At 55.0% G+C, this 15,652-nt stretch overlaps 7 protein-coding genes across 7 annotated transcripts; 5 read left to right on the top strand and 2 right to left on the bottom strand.

Moving 5' to 3' along the window:
* Positions 1–648: 648 nt before the first annotated feature.
* BDY24DRAFT_375813 (zinc finger MYND domain-containing protein) lies at positions 649–2,588 on the bottom strand. The gene is made up of 4 exons (XM_076638593.1): positions 2,273–2,588; positions 2,152–2,199; positions 1,358–2,077; positions 649–1,285 (listed from the first exon to the last, which is right to left on the bottom strand). The coding sequence occupies exons 1-4, from the start codon at positions 2,384–2,386 to the stop codon at positions 1,097–1,099; spliced, it is 1,071 nt and encodes a 356-aa protein (XP_076500871.1). The 5' UTR covers positions 2,387–2,588; the 3' UTR covers positions 649–1,096.
* On the top strand, positions 2,508–4,503 carry BDY24DRAFT_375799 (uncharacterized protein). The gene is made up of 4 exons (XM_076638592.1): positions 2,508–2,623; positions 2,771–3,190; positions 3,268–3,498; positions 3,579–4,503. The coding sequence occupies exons 1-4, from the start codon at positions 2,573–2,575 to the stop codon at positions 4,134–4,136; spliced, it is 1,260 nt and encodes a 419-aa protein (XP_076500870.1). The 5' UTR covers positions 2,508–2,572; the 3' UTR covers positions 4,137–4,503.
* Positions 4,504–6,984, bottom strand: BDY24DRAFT_375795 (P-loop containing nucleoside triphosphate hydrolase protein). The gene is made up of 5 exons (XM_076638591.1): positions 6,755–6,984; positions 6,317–6,595; positions 5,863–6,236; positions 5,363–5,785; positions 4,504–5,265 (listed from the first exon to the last, which is right to left on the bottom strand). The coding sequence occupies exons 1-5, from the start codon at positions 6,820–6,822 to the stop codon at positions 4,592–4,594; spliced, it is 1,818 nt and encodes a 605-aa protein (XP_076500869.1). The 5' UTR covers positions 6,823–6,984; the 3' UTR covers positions 4,504–4,591.
* A 770-nt stretch (positions 6,985–7,754) lies between these two features.
* On the top strand, positions 7,755–9,626 carry ARH1 (NADPH-adrenodoxin reductase; the record flags this gene model as incomplete). Its single annotated transcript, XM_076642665.1, has 3 exons — positions 7,755–7,997; positions 8,101–9,159; positions 9,243–9,626. 3 exons carry the CDS (start codon positions 7,755–7,757, stop codon positions 9,624–9,626), a joined length of 1,686 nt encoding a protein of 561 aa, XP_076500868.1.
* A 260-nt stretch (positions 9,627–9,886) lies between these two features.
* BDY24DRAFT_375789 (uncharacterized protein) lies at positions 9,887–10,797 on the top strand. Its single transcript, XM_076638590.1, has one exon. It carries the CDS (start codon positions 10,069–10,071, stop codon positions 10,735–10,737), a length of 669 nt encoding a protein of 222 aa, XP_076500867.1. The 5' UTR covers positions 9,887–10,068; the 3' UTR covers positions 10,738–10,797.
* BDY24DRAFT_99634 (WD40-repeat-containing domain protein) lies at positions 10,528–12,977 on the top strand. Its single transcript, XM_076645288.1, has 10 exons — positions 10,528–10,894; positions 10,972–11,067; positions 11,143–11,219; positions 11,353–11,473; positions 11,576–11,698; positions 11,776–11,864; positions 11,936–12,018; positions 12,097–12,324; positions 12,396–12,672; positions 12,770–12,977. The coding sequence occupies exons 1-10, from the start codon at positions 10,837–10,839 to the stop codon at positions 12,893–12,895; spliced, it is 1,278 nt and encodes a 425-aa protein (XP_076500866.1). The 5' UTR covers positions 10,528–10,836; the 3' UTR covers positions 12,896–12,977.
* Positions 12,978–13,390: 413 nt separating this feature from the next.
* BDY24DRAFT_411663 (uncharacterized protein) lies at positions 13,391–15,580 on the top strand (the record flags this gene model as incomplete). The annotated part of the gene is made up of 3 exons (XM_076642957.1): positions 13,391–13,660; positions 13,787–15,046; positions 15,164–15,580. The coding sequence occupies 3 exons, from the start codon at positions 13,391–13,393 to the stop codon at positions 15,578–15,580; spliced, it is 1,947 nt and encodes a 648-aa protein (XP_076500865.1).
* Between the last annotated feature and the right edge of the window lie 72 nt (positions 15,581–15,652).

The following is a 15,652-nucleotide window of genomic DNA, read 5'->3' as shown; positions in this document are numbered from 1 at the left end:
GTCGAACGGGTCGGAGGGTGGGTTGGGAGGGAACGAGGGGGAGGAGGAGGAGACGAAGAAGAAGGAGAGGGAGAAGAAGAAGAGGGAAGAGTTTCTGGCGAAGAAGGAGAGGTTGAGGGTGGAGAGGGAGGAGTTGGAGAGGGAGGGGAGGGAGTTGGGGTTGGAGGTGGAGGGGGAGGTGTGAGGGTGTGAGGGTGTGAGGGGAGGAGGAGCTGGTCTCTTCGTGTGGGTGTGTTTTTTGCTTCGTGTTTTTTTGGACTCTTTCTTTTGGTTTTGGATTTGGTTTTGGTTTCGGCTGTGGGTTGGGTTTGGTTGGAGTTGAGGTTGAGTCGAGGGTCCTTCATCTGCTTTCGTTCGGTTTTCTGCTTTTCGTCTTTTGCTTCCTTCAGTTTTCTGCTCCGTTCGTTCGTTCGTTCTTTTCTTTTGCTGTTTTCGTCCTTCGCTCTCATCGTTTTCGTGCTTTCGGTTTCGGTTCTCGGTTGACTAGACTCTTGATTTCTTCTGCCATGTCTGTGTTTCTTCTGCTTTGCTTTGACTCGGCTTCGAGAGAGAGAGAGAGAGAAAAAGAGGATGGGAAAGAGCGGGAAGAGGGAGCGACGACGCGTCGAGCTTTCCGAGAGAGAGAGAGAGAGAGAGCGTTAGACTAAACTGAAGCAGGGTGTGTAATACATATACGAAAATAGACTGAAGGATAAAGAGCAGAAAATAAGCTAGTACAGCAGTAATCCCTCCCGGAGAGGCTCGCTCCCGCTCCCGCTCCCGCTCTCCCTCTATTCCTCTCCTCGAGTCCTTCTTGAAGCCGAAACGACCGACCGATGTGATCTACGGAATCCAAGATATCCTAGAAGTGTTCCGAGCGATGATCTGCGAGTCCGAGGGAAGGAACGAAAGGAAAAGCGGGAAGAGTCAGACGCGTCAAGACAGACGAGAGCAGCCCGACGGGAGAAGAGCCTGGGAGCGTTGGAGGAAGACGAACGAGGATTTCCAGCGAGCGTGGGAGACTGGTCGGGGGATCAGAAGAGGGAGGCTTGGGTCAGTTTGAGAGAGGGGAGGAAGGAGTGAGGGACTGAGAGAGGGGAGAAGACTGACCATCGAATCACCAGCTCGGTTTGAAGCAGACGAGCTTGTGTCGTTTCCAGTCGAGTCTTTGATGTTCTGAGGGGAGAAGGGAGTCGTCAGCTGATCGAAAGCGTGGAAGAAGCAGAAGAGGAGGAAGGGTTTCCGAGGAAGAAAGACGACGCGACGCGACGGACGCACCTCGAGAGCAGTATCGCACTGCAAAGCACTGTAGAGAGAAAGAGAGAGAGGGAGAGGTCAGTCGAGAGATAGATGCGGACGCTGACGAAGTGGGACTTACCCGACTGCAAGCCCTCATTTCTTCTCCCTCCTCGAGCTGAGCGCAGGATTCGACCTCCTCGTCTCCTGCTCGTTTCAGCTCACAGTTCCACCAAGGGATGGCCATCGTAGCCTCCTCCTGCTTCGGCATGATAGCACGAAGATCCAAAGATCCGTGGAGGATGATAGGGTCAAAAATCTCGTACATAACTGTGTAGTGCCTTTTGAAGGGGTCGGAGGCCGACAAATGAGCCGTCTCAAGTTGTTTGACGACGACGACCAAGTCCTTCTTCACGGATGGTTCGATGGCAGGTAGAGTGGTGATTGAGGTGACGGATGTGTCGATGGCGATTACTACTCCTGTGACGACAGGGATAAGTTCGTAGGGATCCGGCTGAAGCGGAGAGGAAAATAGAGAGTCAGCGTTCTTGGATGGCTTGACCTTGAGAGCGATGTTTGGAGAAGGACATACAAGGATGGCATTCGAACTTCCTAGCTCCTTGACCTTTGATGCACTCGCAATCGATCTGAGGAGAGACGTGTAGAGTTGGAGGACTTTGGCCGTCTCGAGTCGCACGAAACGAGCAAAGGAGGGCGAAACATTACTTGTTTTGAATACCATACACCCCTTCAAGATGGTGAAGAGAGCTATCGTCACCATCAATGCCTCTTCGCTGCAGTCGAGTGGGAGGTTGTTCATCACGAAGACGAGAGAAGGGAGGTACAGAGCGTTGAAGGCAGCCTGGGATGGCGAGTAGAAAAGCCCTTTCAGTCAGATTTCGCTCGTTCTTGAAGTTGGGCTCGAGATTGACTGACGTAAAAACGATCCCATTCTGGTGGAGAGGCGTTCTCTGCCTTCTGGAACTGTTGCGAAGGGAGAAGGGAAGATTCAGCGAAGGTAGAGAAGGGGAAGCGGCTGGCCTTCAAACGAACTCACGACGTTGACTGCAACCTCGTAATCCACCTCTGCCCAGATGGGTTCCACGAAGGGTCCACTTCCAGCGACCAGACCGAAACTGTCTGCGAGCACCGAAGGATCTGGAAGAGACATGGCTAGAGAAAAGGAGGGGAGAGGGAGTGAAAGAGAAGGAGAGGGAGGAAAGGAAGGTCGACGTTGAGCTCAACTTCGAAAGCTCCTTCCTTTTCTCCTCCAACCGCTTCAGCCTCCCAAACCACGTGTTCTTTCTCGAGCTCTCGTCCCCACAGCTCGAAGTATCCCATAAGTCAACTCGTCAGCATGTCGAACCAGTCGGTTTCGGACGAAGGGAAGGATCGAACGGAACACAAGGTGAGCTTCGACCTTCCTCCCTTCCCTCCCTCGTTCCTCCTTCCTCTCCCCTCCCACCTCTATCTCTCGCTTCTACATCAACCGCTTTCGATGCTTTAGTCTGAAGCTGACTTCCTCGTTTCTTCCTTCCCTCTCTTTGCCTCCCAGGTCGTCCTCGTTTCTCAGGAATCCCGAGTCGAATCACACCTCCCTCCTCCCCTCGACTCTCCCTCTTCCTCGTCCTCTTCTTCGTCCCTCCCTCCCATCTCCCACCATCGACCTCAACCCACCGTCGCATCATCTTCAGCATCGGGAGACCCCGTCGCAGCTCAAATCGCACAACTCTTCTCGCTCGTCGGTCGTGTCTCGTCAGAGAACGAAGCTCTCAAAGCTCAAGTCGCTCGTCTCTCCTCCCAGGACGAAGCGCACTCGTCTTCCATCGCTCGCCTTTCTTCCGAGAACGAAGAACTCAGGAAGAGAGACGAGGAGAAGGAGAAAACTATGAAGGAGATGACGAAGGCTTTTGGCAGTCATTGGGTTTGGGAGGCTGGGAGAAAGGAGGAGAAAGGTCGTTGGCTTTGGTCAGGAGTGAGTCTTCCTTCTTCCCTCTCCTCTCTTCCTATAAGCATATTTTTGACTTCTCTTACACTCTGTCATCTTCACAGGACGAACTCCTACGAACTCCGCCCCCTACCTCGCTATCCAAACCCCCTCGCTCCCTCGACTCCTTCCCGACTGAGCTCGTCCACTCGATCTTCTCTCTCCTCGACCGTTCGGACCTTCTCGCCCTCTGCGGTGTCTCCTTCCGAACTCTGGAGATCACCTCAAGTCTCGTCTACGGAAGCCAGCGTCTGGTTCTCGGATCAAGGACCGCTGCTATGCTCGTCGGTGCGAGAGTGCGTCTCCTTCTCTCGCTCTCCGTTCGTCTTTCTGTCCCTCACTGACCGCGCCTCTTTCTAATCTTCTCTTCGTTCAGATCAACAACCCTCTCCCATCTCCCAACCGAGTCTCTTCCCTCCTCCTCCCCAAAGTTCTCGCTCTCTCCCCCTCCAACTTCGACGCTGCCGATTTCCTCCCTCTCCCAACCGGCCCTCCTTTGAAGATCGACGCTCTCGGGGTCTACACGGAGGCGGGCTCCCTCTTCCCCCCCTGGTTTCCCATCCTCAATCTTCTTGACCCCATCGATCTCAGCATTTCCGGTCCTACCTCAACCGCCCACGTCAGCCCTACCTCCTTCTACATAGCCGAGGACGAACTCTCTCGCTGGACGCGACTAGAAGGGTTTAAAGCAGTCGGTGCTTCCTCGATCGGTATACGCCCCGATGGGAGCAGCGTGTTCGACGCGTGCATCAGACGCTGCAATCCAGGTCGTCGCACTGGCATGGCCCTCATCACTTACTTTTCAGATGGGAGGGGGAATCAGGAGGAGGTCATAACGGAGGGAGAGATCTCGTCAGTTCTTGCTAGAAGCTCTGTTTCAGATCCGGCGAGGGCACTAGTCCTATTCTATGCCGCTGTTGTTGAGATGGAGTGAAGGTTGCGGCGGAGATCGTGCTTGTTTTGACGCGTCGTTTTGTTTCTTTTGTCCGCTCTCTTCTCCTTATTATGTAGCCTCGATGATTTCTTTAGCTACGTTCATCACTCAATCACTGCTTCTCGACGTTTCGCATGTTAGGGAGCGGTAAAAAGCGAGACCTTTCCTCAACTTCTCGTCGTCCCTCGAGAGTGAGAGAACACTTGTTCAACGCCAGCGGAGGGAAGAAGAACCGTATCCGAGAAGTTGGATGTTCGGAGCGATATCTTAAGCCTACTCCTGCTGAGTCAGAGTACTGACGTTGATTCGTTCCTTCTCAGCGTTTGTATTCGAAGCGTCAAAGGAGCGACGCGTCGCTGCCGGAAAACGATCCGAGACGCCAATGTCAGAATGAGATCATCCGTGGATCAAAGCGAGAACAAAAAAACAGCATCAAGCAAACTCGAGAAATCTACCTAATCGTACCCAGCTCCCGACCGACTCTTCGACTTCTTCGTCTTGAAGTGCTTCTTGGTCGCCTTCCCGCTCTCCCTCCTCTCCTCCAAAGCCTTCACCTCCGCCAACCTAGCAGCCCTATCCGCCTCCAGAGGCAACCCATCGTCTCCGATCTGGTTCTGAACGGGGTACATCCTAGGTCTCGAGAAGCCTTCGGTTCCCTCGATGCTCGCCGTCGTTCCCTTCGTCCTCGGTCGTCCTTCGAGTCGAGTATCGTCCTCCTTGAAGAAGACTCCGTCGATGTTCCTCGAGATGTTGGACATGGGTTGAGAAGGTCTGTTGTCGGCCTTTCCAGGGATGGAAGAGAAGATTCTCTGCTGCTCCTTCGTCGTTCCGGGAGCGATGTCGAGAGGTTGTCCGGCGTCGTCGTGGGTGGGGAGGGGAGCGAATTCGGCGGGAGCGGCTTTGACGAAGGTATCGGCCTTTCCTCCGACTCGAGTGGTAGGAGCCTTCTTCTTTCCGACGTACTGCAGGAGAGCGGCTTCACGAGACTCAGCGTTGAAGTCGTTGGCGTCGACGCCGGGAGGAGGGTGGCAGTAGAGGAGTTTGGCGTTGACGTAGTCTTTGAGGACGTATCGAGCCGCTCGAGAGGTATCGGGAAGACCGAAGGAGGCTCGAGTGAATCCTCGGGCGACTAAAGAGGGAGAAGAGGGAGAGAGAGGAAGAAAGAGAGGGGAAATCAGCAAAAGTCGAACGAAGTTCGAGACGCGACGCGACGAGCGCGAACTCACTGGCATAACTCGACAGGAAGTCCTCCGACCCAACCTTTCCAGTTCCTCCATCCTCAATCTCCCTAACCTCTATCCGGATAGCGTACGTTCCCTCCAACACCTCCCTCGGCACCCTCCTGCAAACCAACTCCATCGGCGCCGTGTACTCCTTCATCTGATCGATTGGGAGCACTCCATCGCAGACGAGCTCTGCCTTCGAGGTGGCGAACTGAGGGAAGACGAGTCCTGGGCAATCGCAGAGGGTGATCTCCTCCGTGAAAATGAGCGTCTGGAAGTGCTTCGTCTTTCCTGGAGTAGCCGAAACCGAGACTCGCTTCCCACCGAGGAGGGCGTTGATGGTCGACGACTTTCCGACGTTGGGGTATCCGACGAGACCGACGACGAGTTTGGAGGGACGTCGAGGTTGGAACTGGGTGACGAAGTCTGAAGAGAAAAAAGGAAGAGAAAGGGAGGGATCAGCGAGAGTCGAGAAAGAGAGGGAAAGGAAGACGAGAGCTTACCGTTGAGATCAGGCGACTCGGTCAAGAACAGCTCCTCCAACTCCAGCACTCCCAACACCCTCGTCCTCTCCTGGTAACCCTCGACAGCTCTCTGCTCATCAGGTTTCGGCTCCCACTTGGCTGCCGCCTCCTCCTTCGTAGGGTTGATCTCTCCGACTCCGTGAATTCCTCCGACGGGTCGCGAAACCTGAGCATCGTCCTCCTCGTCCGTCTCCTCCTCCTCCTCCGATTCCTCGTCCGACGATGGTGCTTCCTCAGCAAGACGAGCGGCTTCAGCGGCGGCGGCAGCTTCGAGTTGGAGTTGAGAAGCGTTGAGAGCCGAGAAGAAGGCGTATCGAAGTCCTTTCGAGTCGAAGTGGTCGGCCCACTGTCGTCTGTAGATCGTAGAGGAGGCGACCGAGAATCAGCTTAAGCTCTTCCGTCGGTAGGTGTCAGAGAGAGGAACGAAACGTACCTCTGCTCGAGCGTCAACAGATCGGCCTTGTTGATGAGCAACAGCGTCCTCCTCTTTCCCCCCTCGAGGTTTCCCTCCGCTCCCTTTCCAACAGCCCTTCCCTCAACGTCCAAACTCGACACGTAGTCCTCGAGATCACCACACCTGAATCCTTCGGGGTTTCGACCATCCACGATCTGCACGACGAGATGAGATCGCTCGAGAACTCTCCAGAGCTGTCGCCAAACTTCGAGATTTCGCTCGAAGGGAGTGAGGAGGAGGTTGTGGCTCTCGGAGAGACTGAGGAGGCAGGGAAGATGCGGAGGGTGATGGGAAGAGGTGAGAAGGGAGGTGGAGATGACGAGGAGAGAAGCAAAGAAAGTCAGAGGGGAGCTCTTCGAGTGAGAGGGTCGAGGAAGAGGTGGAAAGGGGAGGGAAGGAAGGGAAGAGGAAGCTCACTCAGCGAGACCTCGCCTCCAGTCCAAGAAAGCGTCCCTCTCACTCCTCTCCAACTCCCTAGCGGTCATTCCCTTGTCCCATACAGGTCGTCGAGGCACTCGAAGCTTGTCTCGCCATTTCCCGTGAAGCTGGAGGGTGTCCTTCTCTTCTTGGGAGGAAAGGAGGTAAGGGTTGGGAGCGGAGGAGGGTCCAGAGTCGGGAGCGGTGATGATCTTGACGTTTTGTCGTTCTGGAAGGATGAAAGGAAAGAGCGGAAGGTGGGCTTAGCTGAGGAACAGAAGGAAAATGTATAAAGGAAGGAGACGAACCAGCAGTGAAGTCGGTAGCAGCGAGCTGAGCCGTGTTCAAGAACTCGTCCAAGTCTCCTTCGTGAGTGACCGACTTGAGATGATCTCCGTCCTCTCGAGTGTGCTAGAGGGAGTGAAGAGAAGGAAGAGGAACCGGATCAGCTCATGTAGGGAGATCCAAAAGGAAGGGAAGGAAGGGGAACTCACTGTGAGGTCGTCTGGCTCTTGAGCGGCGACCTTGATCTTGTTCTTGATGATGGCTCTTCCGAGACCGTTGTTATCCTTACGAGATCGGGGAGGCTGCAAGAACGAAGGTAAGAAATCAGTCTATGTATCTGTGCTAGAGAGGGAGAGAGCAGCTTACCATGGTGGTGAGGAAGGGTGGTGGTTTGGAGGTAGGTGAGCTCACCGATCCAAATCCTTTCCAAGGGTTGTGGTCGCCCTGACGACTGGTCCTCCCACTTTTCTTATGTGAGTTTCGACAATTTTCGACGGGAGGAGAGAACTCATTCATACAGAACGACTTGGGTCCGAAACTTGCCCAAAAATGAGTCCGAAAACAACCCCAAGCTCTCCGAAGAGAACGGAGGGGAAAGAGGTGAGCTCGGTCAAGCTCAACCTCGCCCGCTTCTTCCTCTTCCCTCAACCCACCACCATCCTATAGCGCTCGAAGAGCTGCTTCTACACTATCCCCATCCCTCAATCTTCCCCAGATGCGTTTATCAATCCCTCGGTTCTCGGCGTTCGCTTCCTCCTCTACGTCGTCTTCAAGACCTCTCAAGCTGGCCATCATCGGAGGAGGACCTTCGGGTTTCTACGCCGCCTCTCGTTTGCTCGCTCAACTTCCCATAGACTCTTCACAGGGAAAGGACGTCGAGGTTCATGTCTACGAAAGACTGCCAACTCCTCATGGACTGGTGAGGTACGGAGTCGCTCCAGACCATCCAGAAGTTAAAGTGAGCTCGAGTTCTCCTTCCTTCCATTCGCTCCTCTTTCTTCCTTCCTTCTTCTTTTCGCTGAGCTTGATTCCTGACTTCTCCTTCTCTCTCGAATCTATAGAATGTCCAACACAAGTTCGACTTACTCGCCAACGATCCTCGCTTCCAGTTCTTCGGAAACGTCTCCATCGGAACCTCTCCAGCATCTCCCCCTCCTTCGACTTCCTCCTCCCATCCCCCCTACACCTATCCTCACTCCCTCCACATCCCTCTTTCGACCATCTTGCCACATTACACCCACCTCCTCCTCTCCCACGGTTCCTCCTCCTCAGCCTCCCTCCCCAACCTGCAAAACTCAGCAACTTCGCCCACTCCGCTCCAAAACGTCCACCCAGCCCTCGCGTTCGTTTCCTGGTACAACGGCCACCCAGCCCATTCCCATCTCTCCCCAGCTCTCGACAAGACCAAACACGTCACCATCATCGGACAAGGAAACGTCGCGCTCGATTGTGCTCGGATCTTGCTCAAGGGAGCGGATGGGCTGAAAGGAACGGACGTCCCTGAGTCGGTTTTGGAGGTGCTGAGATCGTCGAAGGTGGAGACGGTCGAGGTCGTAGGGAGGAGAGGACCTGGTCAGGTTGCGTTCACGACGAAGGAGTTCAGGGAGATGATGGCGCTGGAAGGTGTTGCGTTTGAGCTTGGAGGTGGGGAGGAGTTGAGAGCCGAGGCCGAGAAGGAAGTTGCTAGGATTGGAGGGACCGAGGAAAGGATGAGGAAGAGGATCTTAGGGTTGATGGCGAAGGGCAGTACGTCGAAGGGAGAGAAGAAGAAGACGTTCAAGCTTTCGTTCTTGAGGACACCCCTTTCGTACAACGCTCCCTCGTCCTCTGCTTCAACTCCTCCTCCTCCGATCTCCTCCATCACCTACGGACTTAACAAACTTCTAGCACCTCCACTACCAGCTTCGAGAGCTCCTCCTCATCAACCTGATCAAACTCCTCCTCCGACACTGGCGATGCTGACGGACGAGGAAGTCGAGGTCGCGACGGACATGGTCATCGAGAGCGTTGGATACCGTTCGGAAGGAATCGAGGGAGCTGGAGAGATGGTTCCTTTCGACGAGAGGAGAGGTCGAGTGAGGAACCTCGGAGGAAGGGTGGTGAACGCTGAGGGACAGCCTGTGAGTTTCTCGTCGCGTCTCCTTCTCGACGCGTCTCCCACCGAGCTGAGTCTGGACGCGCTTTTCGCTCTCTCTCTCTTCAGATCCCCAACACCTACACCTCAGGCTGGGCTTCTCGAGGACCTGTCGGAGTCATCGCTTCAACCATGTACGACTCCTACTCCACCATCGATCTTCTCCTCTCCGACTTCCACACCCTCGCCGGCGTTCTCGAACATACCCCTCACTCCTCCTCCTCCTCCTCCTCCTCCAAACACGTCGGACTCAGCCCCACTCCCGCTCCTGGACCTCCTCCTGAGATCGAAGCTGCGAAGGGAGCGAGGAAAGATGGGAGCAGGGAGGGACGAGTGATCGGGTACGAGGAGTGGAAGAGGATCGAGGAGAAGGAGAGGGTGACGGGAGAGGAGAAGGGCAAGACGGCCGAGAAGTTTGTGGATGTTGAGAGGATGCTCGAGGTGCTAAATTGATATACCTGATCTACTCTGGGGTGCGAGAAGGAAAAAAAGGAAGTCGCGTCGTTCCTTCAGGCGACTTCGAGCTCATTCACGTCGCGTGGCCGGTCGAAGGAGAGTGGGGACCTCGGAAATGAGCTCGGATTTCTCTCAGCTTTTATGCTTCTCCGAGGTAGAAATTCTGGTCGGAACGCGTTTGACCTCGTGCCTGTACATATCTTCGAATGTTTCCTTTCGTTCAAGCTCAAATTTTCGTGATGAACCCTTCAACAACGCGTCCTTTGGCGCGTCTCCCCTGCGGGTTTCTCAAATCGAGGGACATCTCCTTTCCCTTCCTTCCCTCCTCTCCTCTCCTTCCTTCCTCCCAACCAACCAGCATCGACTCGCCACCACTTTCTCTCTTCTCTTCCCTTTCTCGTTCCCTCTTCTCCCTTTCTCCCTGGGCCACCTTCTGAGAATGTTCTCCACCAACAAGCAATCCTCCTCTTCGTCGTCGTTCCAGCCTTCGTGCGCTTCCTCCCCTTCCTCCTCCACCTCCCGTCGTGCTCCCTTTATCGACATCACCAACCAGCACCTCCCAGCTTCCTCGCCTCCACCTCTCGAGCATGGAATCCCATCGTCAAGTCCTGGATTCTCTCTACCTCGGACACCAGGAGGAGGAGGAGGAGGAGGAGGAGGGATGAGCTCGTCACCCGTTCGAGGCGAGTTCAGCAGGCACGACTACGACGAGGACGAAGAGGAGGACGAGCACGAGGGAGGAGGAGGCCTGATTGCTGGTCCTTCGAGTGGGAGAAAGAGAGCTAGGATCTCTAACGTCGTCTCGGTCAAGGAGGAGCAAGACGACGACTGGACGATGGAAGTTGAGCAAGAGTCGACGGGAGGAGGAGGACGCGAGCTCATTCACGACGAGCAGGAGAAGGAAGCGACGAGAGGGTGGAGGATGCCTGCTGGATCGAGTAGATATGGAGCTGGGAGGTCGATGGGAGCTATGGATTTCTTGAGTTCGAGAGGGAGAGGGATGAACGGCGGAGGTGGAGGGAGGAGGAAGGGTTTGATGGGAGCTCAAGGGTTGGCGTCGAACAGTTCGTTCCTTTTTCCCTTTCGTTGGCTACTAGCTCTCATGTAGAGATCAAAAGCTGATCCTACGCGTCTTGATTATTTAGTGTCCACTCTCGACTACTACCCTTCCAGCATCGTCACCTCTCACTCGGACGACCTCTATCGAATGAGCTCGTTCCTCCACGGAGACTTCGCTCCTGTCTTCGTTTGCCAGTTCTCGAATGGTCAGTTTCGTCTTCACCCTTCCCTTCTTTCGGTCGAAAGGAACAGACGAGCTCACTCGTTGGTTTGGAATGTGCAGCTGCCAAGAACGGAGGTCGACAGATCCTGGCTCTCGGTTCGGAGGAGGGAGGGTTGGAGTTCGTCGACGCTGGAAAGAACACTCAGTGGGATCGAGGTTCGTTGGTTTTCTTCCTCTTTCGCGTGATGTCTGAGCTAATCAGGTCTGACTGCATCCTTTTTTCGTCTTTAGAACACACTCGGAAGTCTCACCGTCCTCACGACAACGCAATCTTCGACTTGAAGTGGTCTCCCGACGACGCCCAAATCGTTCGTCTACTCTCCTGCTCTCTGCATCCTCTTTTTCCTCCCTTTCTTTTGAACATCCGAGAACTCCACTGTTCTTCATCGACTGAAACTGACCTCGATCTCTTCGCATCACACCTCCTTTTTGTTTCTGCAGGTCACCTCTTCAGGAGCTCAGGTCTCCCTGGTCATCGACGTCGAGACTCAACAGACCATCGCCACCCTCAAAGGTCACACCTCCAGTGTCAAGACTACCATCTGGGATCCTTCGAACCCTAGTACGTTCTCCTCCCTTCCCTTTCCTCCTCTCCAAACGCCTTTCGAAGCTCAGAGCTAACCCGTCGCGTCCTTCCTTCTCCTCTCCCTCCCCTTCCCCTCAGGCATCCTCGCCTCTGCAGCTCGAGACGGACACATCAACGTCTACGACTTGAGAGAAGGATGGAAGTCTTGTGAAGCTGAGCAGCCGAAGAAGAGAGCCAGGGCAGCGGGGTTGCCTTCGAGTCGTGAGTCTTCGTCGGTCGAACGTCGCGTCGAACTCGATTCGTTCAGCTGCTGATCTTCCTTTTATACTTCGTTCCAGGATGCACCGGAGGCGAGAAGTCACCTATCAACACTGTTCGACACGCTCACGGAGAGACTGGTCAGAAGAAAGCTCCTGCTCCCTCAGCTGTGAGTTCACGATCTCATCCCTTCCTTCTTCGTGTTCAAGCGCTGACTTCCACGCGTCTTTCATTCCGCAGCGAACTGCTACTCGATCTCCAACCTCGATCCTTTACATCCCTCAGCGAGCTCACACCATCGCTTCCTGTGGAACTGGAGACGGGTGAGTCGCTTCTCCCTTCCTTCCTCGTCGCCGCTCGTCGCTTCTTTCGCTGACTTCCCCTCACCCTCTTTCCCGTAGCATCATCAAGCTCTGGGACCTCCGAACCCACGGATCTTACACCACTCGCAAAGGATACCCCGCTCCCGCCGCCGAAGAATCCCACGACCCAACCTTCTCTTCCTCTTCTTCCTCGAACGCCTTCGGATCGAGCAGCACCCTCATGAAACGAGGCCGACCTCACGGAATCGCCAGCATGTGCCTCAGCACGGAAGGTGATCTCATCTACGCTCTCGGAACGGATAACAAGTACGTCTTCTCCTCATCCCATCTTCTTCGTCGCTCTCTCAAACTGACTCTCGTCCGCTTCCTCGTCCCAGGGTCCACCTCCATTCCCCTCTCTCCCTCTCCACCCCTTCCATCTCACCCACCAAAACCTACTCCCACCCCTCCCTCCGAGTCACCTTTTACTCCCGTCTCGCCATGTCGCCCTGTGGGAGGTACCTCACTTCCGGTTCTGCGAGAGGGAGGGTCCATCTCTGGGAGGTCGGAGGGAGTTGGACGCGTGGGTGTGATGAGCGGGAGAGGCAGGGGATCGTGCTGAAGGGGGATGAGGGAGGGAGGGAGATTGGGTGTGTTGATTGGGGAGGAGAAGGGGTGAGTTCGGGCTCGACTGGGTTTTGAGGATATCGTCGACGCGTCGTTTCGAAAGCTGACCCTCCTTTCCCTCCCTCCTTTTTTCTTTCTTTCTCAGTTCGCCTCCGTGTCGGACGATCTGAACGTGAGGGTTTGGAAGTCGAACGAGGTGGCTGCCGCTTGGTTGAAGGAGGAGAAGGAGGCGGCGGAGTGGTCGTGGGGTGGGAGGACTTACGACGAGTAGCGGCTTTCTCTCTTCCTTGGTTCTCGTTCTTTTCTTTGCATGTTCTCCTTCTCGGATCGTTCTCCATTCCCTTTTCACTCTCTAGCATAACTTTCCCTCGCCCTCTTTCCTCGTACACTACACTACACAACACTTTTCACGCGTCTCGAACCCATTTCCGTCTTTCATTTTTTTGCATCGGCCCTTGCTCCCTCACCATTTCTTTTACGAACTTCATTCCCTTCTCTTACCTCTTTGCACTGCTGATAGTTGAGTACACGCTTTATGAACAATTTTTTTCTCGACAGTCGTGTGGTTTCCGTCGTCAAGGAAAGTAAATCGCGAGCTCGATCTTCGAATCGAACGGAGCTCACGTCCTTCCTTCCTTCCTTTCCTCTTGACGTCCATCTTCCCTCCTTTCTCTTCGATCCGACTATTACTACAGCAACACCATCGCACCTTCCTTCTTAATCTTTACAACTTGGAACCTACAAACCTTCCTCCCTGCTCTCTCAAATGTCCAACTCCTCCTCCTTCCCCCTCCTCCCCACCCACTCCAACTCCAAGTTCGAAACCTACCGTCTCTCCTCCTCCTCCACCAGTACCACAGCATCCTACGCTCTCCCCGGCTCCGCAGTCACCCAAGGACGCGTCCACGGCAAGACGCTGTTGAGCGCAAAGGAAGTCGAGAGTCGGATCAAGCATGATCATCTCGGAGTCGGAGCGGGAGGTTGGTTCTGCTGGGTCGATGAGGAGTGGGGAATTTGGGCGGTCAAGATTGGGGAGGTTAGTAAATTAGCGAGGATGTATAGTGCTGCGCGTGCGTGGATAGAGAGGCCTGAAGGAGGAGAAGTAGTGCAGAACGTCGAAGCTCACCATCTTTCCCTTCCTTCCCTCTTTTTTTTTTCGCAGGATTTCACTCCCCATTTCTCCACCCTCGGTTGCCTCCCTGTCCCTCTCCCTTCTCCGAACTCTCCTCCAGCCGAATACCCCTCCGTCTGGTCCTTCTCGCCTACGACGTACCTTCTCTCGGATGGTCACGGTCGAATCTACCCTCTTCGCGTCCGTCCTTCGAGCACTCAGATCGAACCGATCCTTCTCGGACCGGCTTACGAGCTCAACTCCTCTGGTGAAGAGTTGAGACCGTTCAAGGTCGAGTGGGTTGGAGGAGAGAGGGAGGTCTTGATTTCGTCCGTCAGGAGGGAGAGGTTGAAGGATGGAGCGTCCTGGGGGAAGGAGAAGGGTTGGGAGGTTATGCTGGTGAGGTTCGGGGAGGATTGGGATCAGGAGAGAGGAGAAGAGATGGAAGTTGACTCGGAAGCGAACAAGTTGGAAGTCTTATGGACGTTGAAAGGCGAAGACGTCCCTCTCTACGCTCATTTCTCCTCCGGTCGATTCCTCCTCGGTTCCTCGTCGCACTACTCTCTTCCCAACCCACCCATCCCAACATCCTCCACCTCTTCAACCCCTCCTCCACCTCCAACTCCTCTCGCTCAAGCTCCTTTCACCTGGACCCAAACCTCCACCTCCCTCACTCTCGTCTTCCCCTCCGTCCCAACCAAACCCTCCCCCCTCACTCTCCAGTCCAGATCTCTCGCCATCCCTGCTCTCCTAGGCTTCGAACCAACGGACAACAGGACTTACTGGGACGCGGTGAAACCTTTGGAATCAACGTGGACGTATGAACCCGGATCCCAAACCCTCACGCTCGAACTGGAGAAACAAAACGCTCAGACGCGTTGGCCGTCGCTCTTCTCTCCCTCTCCCTCTCTCTCCCAACCCTCATTCGAAGACATCCCGGAAACCCTAACCATCCAACAATCCTCCGCCATTGCTCAAAACCTAGCCAAGTTCACCTCTTCCTTCCAGGACGACTCCGAACCCGAACTTGACGCGTCCGCTGCTCCCTCTTCCTTCCCTCCTGGTCTCGAAACCGGAGGCATGTCGAGCTTGATGCGGCAGGAGATGGACCTTGACGAGGACGAAGAAGAAGGAGAGGAGATGGCGAGTACGAAGAAGGAAGTCAAGTGGACGTTTGTTGGGAAGGAGGAGGGAGGAGAGGTGGAGAAGGTGAGAGGGCAGGAGACGGTTCTTGGGAGGGAGATGGGTTGGGGGAGGAGTGGGTTTGGTTCTGGAGAAGGAAGGTTCCCGGAGGTTTTGGTTAAGGGGTCGGTGAGTTTCAGCTTTTTTTGTCTCTGTTTCGGAAGGGAGAGGAGAAAGAGAGAGAAGAAGGAAAGGAGAAACTGACTCGACGCGTCGTTTCGTTTTTCGTTTCGTTTTCATTCACAGCTCGACGCCCTCCTCTTCTCCCCGCCCACCACCTCCAACCCATCAACAACCTTCCACCACCTGAAAACTTTCCCCGCCCTCTCCTACGTCCTCGCTTCCAAACGCGAAATTAAATACATCCTTCACACTCCAACCTCCTCTTCCCTCTCTTCCTCCTCCAACCCCTCGACGGCAGCGGTCCTAGTCTTCTCCTCTCCTACCACGCCCGCAGCACAGGGGGACTGTTTCGTGTACTACGATGCGGAGGGAGGGACGACGGCGAGGTCGGGGGTGGTGAAGCTTGGTGGAGGGGACGAGGAGGGAGAGGGAGAGGGGAGTTTGTTGGGTGTGAAGGGAGTGGAGGTGGGTGCGGGTGGGGAGAGGGTACTGGTTGGGCTGTGTGAGAGGAGGGTGGTGGTGGTTAGGGGGTTGATTTAGGTCGGGAGAGAGAGAGGGGAGAAAGGACGCGTCGTGAACGGTCGGCGAAGCGCGTACTGTACTTGTAGAGGA

The sequence above is a fragment of the Mrakia frigida genome (assembly GCF_051309035.1).
Source record: "Mrakia frigida strain ATCC 22029 unplaced genomic scaffold BDY24scaffold_2, whole genome shotgun sequence".
In the NCBI taxonomy this organism is placed as follows: domain Eukaryota; kingdom Fungi; phylum Basidiomycota; class Tremellomycetes; order Cystofilobasidiales; family Mrakiaceae; genus Mrakia; species Mrakia frigida.
Note: the sequence above shows the minus strand (reverse complement) of the source record. Positions and strands in the feature narration are given on the sequence as shown.

Excerpts from the sequence above, each read along its gene's own strand:
- BDY24DRAFT_375795 (XM_076638591.1), bottom strand. The coding sequence starts at position 6,822 with ATGACCGCTAGGGAGTTGGAGAGGAGTGAGAGGGACGCTTTCTTGGAC. Across the intron at positions 6,596-6,754 it reads TGGAGGCGAGGTCTCGCTGA|TCTCTCCGAGAGCCACAACC; the intron begins GTGAGCTTCCTC and ends CTGCCTCCTCAG. Across the intron at positions 6,237-6,316 it reads CTGTTGACGCTCGAGCAGAG|ACGACAGTGGGCCGACCACT; the intron begins GTACGTTTCGTT and ends TACGATCTACAG.
- BDY24DRAFT_375789 (XM_076638590.1), top strand. The coding sequence starts at position 10,069 with ATGTTCTCCACCAACAAGCAATCCTCCTCTTCGTCGTCGTTCCAGCCT.
- BDY24DRAFT_99634 (XM_076645288.1), top strand. The coding sequence starts at position 10,837 with ATGAGCTCGTTCCTCCACGGAGACTTCGCTCCTGTCTTCGTTTGCCAG. Across the intron at positions 10,895-10,971 it reads CGTTTGCCAGTTCTCGAATG|CTGCCAAGAACGGAGGTCGA; the intron begins GTCAGTTTCGTC and ends TGGAATGTGCAG. Across the intron at positions 11,865-11,935 it reads AAGCTCCTGCTCCCTCAGCT|CGAACTGCTACTCGATCTCC; the intron begins GTGAGTTCACGA and ends TTCATTCCGCAG.
- BDY24DRAFT_375813 (XM_076638593.1), bottom strand. The coding sequence starts at position 2,386 with ATGTCTCTTCCAGATCCTTCGGTGCTCGCAGACAGTTTCGGTCTGGTC. Across the intron at positions 2,078-2,151 it reads CAGAATGGGATCGTTTTTAC|GCTGCCTTCAACGCTCTGTA; the intron begins GTCAGTCAATCT and ends TCGCCATCCCAG. Across the intron at positions 1,286-1,357 it reads AAATGAGGGCTTGCAGTCGG|TGCTTTGCAGTGCGATACTG; the intron begins GTAAGTCCCACT and ends TTCTCTCTACAG.
- BDY24DRAFT_375799 (XM_076638592.1), top strand. The coding sequence starts at position 2,573 with ATGTCGAACCAGTCGGTTTCGGACGAAGGGAAGGATCGAACGGAACAC. Across the intron at positions 3,191-3,267 it reads GTCGTTGGCTTTGGTCAGGA|GACGAACTCCTACGAACTCC; the intron begins GTGAGTCTTCCT and ends TCATCTTCACAG. Across the intron at positions 3,499-3,578 it reads CTATGCTCGTCGGTGCGAGA|ATCAACAACCCTCTCCCATC; the intron begins GTGCGTCTCCTT and ends CTCTTCGTTCAG.